Here is a 9,595-nt window from a genome sequence, read left to right on the forward strand (position 1 = left end):
CGGTAAATCGTTTGGGACAATAATACAACACCATATGCCCTTTCCATGTGTTTTTATGATTAATAATGACTGTTTTTTATCATTTTGTGTTGAAATTATTTAATAAAATATAATTATTTAGGCCCTACAGTTCTTGAAACATCAGCTGTGGCAACTTTTTTTGCATCTGCAGTTTCAGGTAAAATGGGCCAGCTGTTCAGGTAAAATGGGCCAGTCAAACTGCAAAGGGAAATAGTCATTTATCATCAATTTTAATTTTAAAACACAATTGCTTATACAGCCACATAACATTTAAAGTACATTAAACAAAAATATTCATATGTGCCATTAAAAAAAAAAACATTTTGGGTGCAAACCCACATATTAAAATGTGCAATTAAAAAAGTGTGTGTGCATGTGTGAGTGTGTTTGCGTGCATGTGTGAGTGTGTGTGCGTGCATGTGTGAGTGTGTGTGTGATTGTGTGTGCATGTGTGAGTGTGTGTGCGTGCGTGTGTGAGTGTGTGTGTGATTGTGTGTGTGCGTGTGTGCATGTGTGTGCGTGTGTGCATGTGTGAGTGTGTGCAATGTGCATGTATGAGTGTGTGTGCGTGCATGTGTGAGTATGTGTGTGCATGTGTGAGTGTGTGCATGCATGTGTGAGTGTGTGCATGTGTGTGCGTGCATGTGTGAGTGTGTGTGCGTGCATGTGTGAGTGAGTGTGTGCGTGCATGTGTGAGTGTGTGTGCGTGCATGTGTGAGTGTGAGTGTGTGTGCGTGTGTGCATGTGTGAGTGTGTGTGCGTGCATGTGTGAGTGAGTGTGTGTGCGTGTGTGCATGTGTGAGTGTGTGAGCGTGTGTGCATGTGTGAGTGTGTGAGCGTGTGTGCATGTGTGAGTGTGTGTGATTGTGTGTGCATGTGTGAGTGTGTGCAATGTGCATGTGTGAGTGTGTGAGCGTGTGTGCATGTGTGAGTGTGTGAGCGTGTGTGCATGTGTGAGTGTGTGTGTGATTGTGTACACACACACACACACACACACACACACACACTCACTCACACTCAAACACATGTGTGTCATTGACACAGATGATGGCCCATTTTAGCTGAAACCATGTAGCCCATTTTACCTGAGTGGGTTAAGGTAAATTGGGCCGCCAAGAAAAACATCACTTTTTCAAAAAATATGTTCATATACCAAACTAACAATATTATTTCTGATCGATGCCATCAAGACAGATATTATGCATAGTTTTTTTTATGTGTATGTTCGTTTTTTTATAGATGTATCATCCTTATAATAGTTTAGTTATATTTGGTATGCCAGGCTACTTACCATGCAACTTTCTGGTGCAGTCTTGATTTTAATTATTGCCCCACCCACCATAGCAACAATAAACCAATCAAATCACCTGTTACTTGTCAAGCACAGTTATGACAACAGTTTGAAATCCTTTGCAGTCATTGGCTTTAAATTCCAGAGGGGCTGGGACCCCCAAACCTTAAATGGCCCATTTTACCTGATGGCCCATTTTACCTGATATCACCCTACATGATGTTGTCCTCAGACCATCATATGAATATGTTGACCTCAAGTCGTCACTTATTTATTCTGTTACATGATGTTGTCCTCAGACCATCATATGAATATGTTGACCTCAAGTCTTCTGTGATTTATTCTGTTACATGATGTTGTCCTCTGACCATCATTTGAATAGCCTAAGTGAAGACTTGAGGTCAACATATTCATATGATGGTCAGAGGACAACATCATGTAACAGAATAAATCAGTGACGACTTGAGGTAGGGCTGGGCGATATATCGATATAAAAAATATATCAATATATTTTTAAATGGGATATGGAATTAGACCATATCGCATATATCGATATAGTTCAAATTTGCGCTGTGATCTTTCCTACAAGCTGCTGCGTGCTTTTGAAGCAGTCTGCGTCTCAACAGCCCAGTGTACAACGTGACAAATACTCACATTAAATGTTTACGCAGAGGAACAGGACACTGCAGTTCTCAAAAGTTCATTATTTGCATAAAGCCTTGCCGGTTAAACATGTCATTCGCTGCCAGCGAATGACATGTTTAACCGGAAAGGCGCTGCTGATGCGCTGTTCTAACATGCGCTTATCTGAGAGCAAACACCCGAAGTGCACATGCACTAAAGCCTATCTAACAGCGCCTGGATACTGGACTAAGTTATCTTTCGAGTCTTATTGAGCTAATACTGTCAAATACACTCAAGGTTTACATAGAGAAAGTTGGTTATGTCTAAACTGAAAGCAAACCGAGAAAATTGAGAGAAATCTGCTTGTCATATGCGTACATATTAGACGCGTCGCGCGCAGATCTTAAAGAGACAGTAGCCCTAATAGTAAACATGCAGCCGCTTGTCCTTAAAGGGATAGTTCACCCAAAAATAATATATTTATTTATTATAAAACAAACTCTAATGTTGTTACAAACCTGTATTAATGTATTTCTTGTGCTGAACACAAAAGAAGATATTTGGAAGAATGTGGGTAACCAGACAGTTGCTGGTCCCCATTGACTTCCATAGGAAATAAATATAGAAGTCACTGGGGAACATCCATAGGCGTCGATTTCGGGGGGGACGGGGGGGACGCGTACCCACCAGATTTCGTCATGAGTCATTTTGTACCCACCACTTTTTTTTGGGAAAACCTCGAGTTCAATTTAGCCGTTCTGCTGCTGCGCTGGCTACACGCTTCTCTGTTCAAACACGGCAACAACTGTAACATTGGGATACGTTCTAGGTTGGGGGAGGGGTGTCATCGTGTGTCACTGGCGGTGATCAACTTGTCCGTTTGAAAAAATGCCGCGCGTCAAAAAGCTGGCCGATGCCCATCTTTATGCAAATGAATTCCGTTGAACGCGACGCGGCTATCCAATAGAAGCAAGCACATGGAGACGGGGGGGGGGGTCTCTCGCGGGTCCTTTGTTCTAGACTGGCCGCTGGCTCAAAACCACGCCCATAGCGGTAAACTAGAGGAACGCCCATCAACGTACACATGTGGGGAGGCGTCGACTCGCGCGACGACACTCGTGTCGGACAAGTGGATCAAGCGTGCCTGTTCACTTCACTTCTCCTGACTGGACAATTTTGTTTGTGGTGCTGCTGGCCGCCTGCATGAACATGTGGAGGAGGTAACGTATTAATTTATTCTTGACAATCAGTAAAAACTCCTTTCTCGTAGTTTTGACCAAGAGCAGCACGTCAGATTGATAGCTTTTAGCAGCTAAATTCTATCATTGACGTTAGCCGGCAACATCAGCTTCCAGAAGCCAAGTAGAAGTAGCTGCTAACTGCCACAGTAAAGTTGCAAACTCTGGTCACAAATATAAAAGGAAATAAAAGAAAGAGTACAAAGGTCGGTAGAGCGGTTATCTATTCTCCTTACCTGTCTATAGCACTTAACGTTAGGTCTATAACTGACACTCACACACATGCGCAAGTTCTAATTTTTACCTCAGGTTAACATCAAAGCACAAAGTTAACGTTACACAGTTCGCAGCATTGAAGCATCTTCGGTGTAGCGTTATTTGGAGGTCAGACCACAGCAGTTTAAAATGAATTACCGGTAACTAGACTACCCTCTGCCAGTCTTCCCATGTGTTGTATTTTTAAAGGGATAGTTCACTTTGAAATTAATTTTTGATGTTTTAGCTTACCTCAAGGGCATCCAAGATGTAGGTGTCTTTGTTTCCACAGTATTTAAAATTTTGATATTTTTAGGTCAAACCGTTGTTGTCTGACAGTCATATCATGCAGGTCTATGGGGTCCACCTGACCAACTCAAAGAGCATGCACAGAGAAGTCAAAATTAAACATGATTTAATGACTCGTAAATGTAAGTACACATTGATGGCCTAAGACACGAAACGAGCGGTTTGTGTGAGAAAACGAACAGTATTTATGTAGTTTTTACCTCTTGTAACAAAGCCATGTCCAAGTGATCTGAGGGCGCGCGCGCTTCCTGGTGTGTGACGTGTGCGCAGACTGGTGCATAGATGTATACACTAGATGTCGCCTTGCCTACGGCTGTTCATTGGAACGAATGTCTTTAATGCGACATCTAGTGTATATATACATCTATGCACCAGTCTGCGCCCACGTCACACAGAAGGAAGCGCGCGCGCCCTCAGATCAAAGACACCTACATCTTGGATGCCCTTGAGGTAAGCTAAAACATATCAAAAATTAATTTCAAAGTGAACTATCCCTTTAACAAAGTAAAATGTATGGAGTTGCGGCATTTGTATGTTATGTAAAAAGTTAATTATTAGTGGTTAACTTAAAACAGGATCAGGCGGTTGATTCAAACATGTAAGCGAGAGAAGGAAGGATTTATAAGAGCTTGTTATGACGGGTTAATTGCTGTGTGTATTGCTTATATTTCTGTCACTGATGCCAATCCAATACATTTTTATTATGGTCCTTCCTTTATGCCAGCCAGCCAGTGTTGAGCTCCAGCCTTTGTGTGTGGACTGGACTGAAAAGAGGTGGCCAAATCTGACCAGGTATGGATGTGAATTCAGCAGATTTTGAATTATTTGCTAAAGAGAAATTAAGGGCTGTTTTTTAATCAGGTTACTATTTCTAGCAGAACACTGTGTGTGTGTGTGTGTGTGTGTGTGTGTGTGTGTGTGTGTGTGTGTGATTGATTGTAAAGAGAAAAATAAATTAAGTGCATGTGAATTTAGCAGATTTTTTAATGATTGCAAAATAGAAATAAAGTACTGCTTTTTAATTGTTATCTCTAGCAGAACACAAAATGCACTTGTGTGAGTCACAAGCTGGACAACTGTATACTGAGTACATGCATTGAACAAATTAACAACTGACTGTACCAGAACTTTCTTAAATTAAATGAAAAAACTGAGGTGGTCGTTTTTGGAGCAAAAGAGGAACGATTAAAAGACAATTAAAAAGTCAGCCCCTTATCAGCTTAAAAATATAAAGGGTTCAAGGACATCTCAGCAGGATTTGGAAAAAACTCTACAAAAATTTGCCAAAGAGATGTGAACGCCTCTCGGATGTTCCAATGAAGGCCACAGCTATGTCTTTTCTGTCCATGTTTTGCAGTTTCTCCCTGTGGACATGGCAGACTGATACGCTGTTGAGCCGTGACTGTGCCATTGTGGAGCGGAGCCAGGTCTTCAAACGTCGCAGGGCACTGAAACTCCGCTCAGCTTCGCAAGAAGACACAGGGACAACAAGCAACAGCCTAACCAGGGCCTCCACTTGGTGAAACAGCCGTCTCACTTCTGGCACCATGGTCTTCAGGATTTGACTGACCTCCTGGCAAGAATGGAACTGGTAGCTTGCTTTCAGCATAGCCAGTTGCATTTGCAGCAGCTCAGCGTCCAACTCCGGGTACAGCTCCACTGCCTCACTCGACTCACCTGTCCGAAGGTGTTCCTCCAACTTGGCCAGGTGGCCAAGGCCCTCCTGGCTAAATCTGTTATCCAGCTGAGTGACAGCTGTATCGGTGGCACAGAAAAACTGTACTTGGAAGTACTCCTCGGCAGAAGATGGGATGTGACTGTTTGCTGGCCCACCATATCGGTTGGATGGTTTCCTAATATGTGGCAGCATTATTGGCTCGAGATCAAATGATGAGGCGAGTTCTATCGCTTTCGAGTAAAGACTCAGAAATGAATCTCTTGTTCTCTTCGCCACGAAGGCTTTCTTGGTGCAATCCACAGCCTGTAACATCCCGCCAACTGATACTGCTCTCCCTTGCAAACTTTTATTGAGACCTTCCAGCTTCAGCAGGATATCCTGCCCCATTACAAGGCCAAGGACGGTGGTGCCTTTCTGAAAATGGCCAAGAAGGCCTCTTGCTCGAGGAGCTGAGACACTCCCTTTATCTGAAGCGATCTCCTCCAGTGCAGCCAGGACCACCTCATACTGTGTGAGGACCGACTTGATGGCTGGTGTGCGCACAGTCCATCTTGTGGCACACAACGGCTTAATGGTGGTGAACGAGCCATTTTCAGATATGGCTATCTGTTTGAAGATGGTCTTGAACTTCCCAGACTGGCCAAACAAACAACCCAGGTCATGGATCCATGTGAGGGCATCACTCACAACTGGTGCGGATGAAGAGACTGCCTGAGAGACCAGGTTCACACAATGCGGCCCACAGTGGACAAAAATGGCAAGCGGCTGTACTCTGCGGACCAAAGCTTGCATCCCAGATATGTGCCCCGACATGTTTGCCGCTCCGTCATATGTCTGGCCACGAAGACCTGAGAGTGGGAGGTTGAGGCGGAGCAGCACATCGGAGGCAATTTTCCAAAGATGTGCGCCAGTTGTGGAAGAGGCCTCGTACATCCCCACAAACTCCTCCCTTGGCTCCAGGTCTTTGTCTACATAGCGGAGGCAGATGGAGATCTGCTCTGTTCCACTGATGTCCTGGGTTCCATCCATTATAAGGGAGTACTGCAGTACAGGTAAGGCAGAAATTTCTTCAGCAACCCCCCTAATTATGGTGTTTCCCATAATGCTCAACATTTCATTCTGTATTTCAGGGCTGGTGTAGGTGTGATGCTTCTGCAGCCAGCTTGCCAGGTTGGGGTCATCCTCTGCCTTATCCCTGAGATATGTCTGGAAGTTTCCCTCTTCGTTGAAATGGCCTCTAAGAGCCAAGCCCTGTTTGGAGAGATACCTCAGAGCACCTACAATTTGTAAGAGAGCAGACCTGGCTGCCTCTTGAGCACTTGCTGATGGGCTGCATAATTGCATTCTTACAGAATTTTGTAGATGCGTATGTGTGTTGACAGCTATAATGTGTGCCTTGCTGATCTCATGCCTACTGAAAGCTTCCCTACCCTTTCTCCAGTTTCTGAAGCCTGCCGATATGAAGGTTGGTTCAGCACTTTTGGCCAAGGTGGAGGTTTTCTCAGCAAAGGTATTCATGCAATGAATACACAAAACACCCTTTATTTGATGGCTGTAGTGTAGCCAGGGGAACGCTTTGTACCAGCTATCCTGGAACCTTAGTGTCCGATTTGATTGAGTATAAAGTGGCTCAATATCCCTTGCACTGGGCTGGTGCGGGCAGTCCAAAGGATGTTTGAGGTGGATCCCCTCATTTTGAGTTGCTGGCTGCTCCTGAAATGTAATTAGTTAATTGGATATGAATAAAGGTGTAATTGAGTAGTAGTTTAGTTAATGGCATCATTTTTGTAAATAGTTATTTGTGTAAATAATGTAGTAGTTTAGTAAGTGGAACCATTTTTGTCAAACAGTAATGTTGCTTGGTTTAAGATTATTGTTGCTGTCTCTGTTTATTTGAATTGTATAGGTTTTTTCTCCAGATATATGCAGACCTCACCTCATCATGCTCATCGGTCTGTTCCTGCCTGTCTGTCTTTCTTTCAGATGGACCTGGGACCTGTTCCTGATATAAACCATATGTAATGTAACTTGTTTTTCATTATTGTTGTTCATTAACCTGTACCTGTCTTTTTTTTCTTTCTTTTTTTAGTTGTGTGTTGACCTCACCTCTCTGTTGTGCACCAGTTCCTGACGTTCAGTAAGTTCTTGTCCCTAATAATGTAAACAATACAGTGAAGGTGGATGGTAACTTGACTGATTTTGCCCTGTCTCATTTTTATTGTGCTTTTTTAAACAAAAAACTTTATAATGCCTGGATTTCTCCTTTTAGGACTTTGTTTCTGTTTTTGAACGTGCTACCTCACCTCTTCACTGTTTTCCACCAGTTCCTGCCTTTCACGTAGTTCCTGTTCCTAATAAAACAAATTTAAAAAGATTGACAACATTGATTTTGGCCTGTTTCATTTTTATTGTGGTTTTGTGTGGTGTACACCCAACAATCTACAGCAGTTCTTGTAATATCTTCTCTTCTTTTCTCCAAACCGTAAATGTAATAATTAATAAGTAATTGGAAATTGAAGGCATGATTCGAGCAGGCTAAGTGGTCGTATACAAATGTCACACTTTTGCTCTCCGACAAAAACACAAATATTCTCTACAAATCGGCCACGATGCAGAAAAGTGCGCAGCAATGAAGGGGTGACCCTTTAAACATTTAATTAATTATAAAATTAATGTTTAATAATAATAAAAATAATCTGTGATAAAGCATTAATGTTTATTTTATTGAATTGTAATGTTACCTGTAACAAAATGCTTTCTCTGTATTCAGGTTTGACTGTAGTAATAATGCAAAAACGTGTACACTGTGACTTCACATAAAATGTATTTACATTTTTTTTATAAACCTTGGCAAAAAAGTATTATTTGAGAATTTATCTAAAAAATACATTCAAATCCACACCTTAAAAGTGAGTAATTTGGTTCAAAAACAACTAAGTTAGAGATTTCACAAAACTTTCCATAGAGAGCTATACAGGCATCTAGTGGTAAACACATGAAATAACAAGTTTTATTTTATTTTCTATCAACAGATGGCACCATTTTTAGGTGTCCGGTCACTTCTGATCGGGAAGATAACAAGTACACCCAAATGAAGAGCACCCGCTCTTGTGCTGCGGGTAACAGCTAGCTAGCTAGCTAACAACATAGTTTGTCAAAAAGAGTGACAGGTTGGGTTATTCATTTAGCCGATAATAAGATACCGGCACTTACTATGCATGTCTGCTTGGCTTTAAAAAAAGCTCTGATGTCCTGTCCACTTCTTTTTGACATAATGCTGGTATTTTTCTCTCTATATGACTATCGCGCTTCTTTTTTTAAAGATTTTTTTTTTTTTTTTTTAAATGAGCTGACAGTTTGGCATAGACAGTGAACGAGCGGGAACGAGCGGGGCTACCTAGTCTTTGCTGGGATTGGCCAGAATTTCTGGCCAAGGTATCATAGACGAGCAAGTCATTTTAGCCTTCATACAGTATATAAAACACCATACCAGGTTGCTAGTGCCATGGACTATAATATATCAAAGTGATCTGTAGGAATGGATTGTTGTACACAGCATGGATCTGCAGACCATTGACACAAAGGTAAGACGCGATATGTAGATTTGCTGGTATTATGGCTAGGTCTTGTGCATTTGCACACAAGGAATCGGCTGCAATTAATGTTAGCCTTCTTTAGCCACCAACTTAGCTAACGTTAGTTACGGTTTGCGTTCGTACAGCCAGCAAGCATTGGTGGAGATGATCGTGGAGTAGTCAGTATCTTGTTTAATTATTGCTTGAATCTGAATTCTGGAATAGTCGTGATGATGAGGATTGGATGCTTTCAAGTTTTGGTCAAAATGCCTGATGTAACGTTAGATTGGATGGATGCATGTTGTTGTGAATTGAGAGCAGTCAGATCATGGTGTGATAGGCTATAGCGTTCATCTGTGCGACATTTTTGCTTTTTCAATCTTGGCAAAATTTGTAGTGCAGAAGTTGTGTTGTGTGTAGATATGGTCAATTGTACTGGGAATTAAATTAAATTATTACATGGCTTGGTTGAATTCCACTGTAGAATGCGGTGTGTTATTTCTTGATATCAGACCGCTGCTTAGTAGTATACACAGGTTTCTTGTATACAAACAATACCGGATGCGCGCGCATCTACGTGATGACGTTGCACAGAAACCCGTGT

General features: G+C 42.1%; 2 protein-coding genes across 3 annotated transcripts in view; both read right to left on the reverse strand.

Annotated features, from left to right (window-relative positions):
• The window catches only part of LOC306984720 (phospholipase A2 inhibitor 31 kDa subunit-like), a 38,904-nt gene that overhangs the window by 23,359 nt on the left and 5,950 nt on the right, over window positions 1-9,595 (reverse strand). The gene's annotated exons all lie outside the window — the stretch shown is intronic.
• The window catches only part of LOC306985160 (uncharacterized protein), a gene marked incomplete at both ends in the record, with an annotated part of 3,486 nt that continues 1,601 nt past the window's right edge, over window positions 7,711-9,595 (reverse strand). Inside the window, one exon of the mRNA XM_079587097.1 lies at window positions 7,711-7,767. Within this exon, the coding sequence (XP_079443223.1) occupies window positions 7,711-7,767 (57 nt within the window). The remainder of the gene's footprint in view (window positions 7,768-9,595) is intronic.

This window comes from Phoxinus phoxinus, assembly GCF_949152265.1.
Source record: "Phoxinus phoxinus genome assembly, chromosome: 17".
Classification (NCBI taxonomy): Eukaryota; Metazoa; Chordata; class Actinopteri; order Cypriniformes; family Leuciscidae; genus Phoxinus; species Phoxinus phoxinus.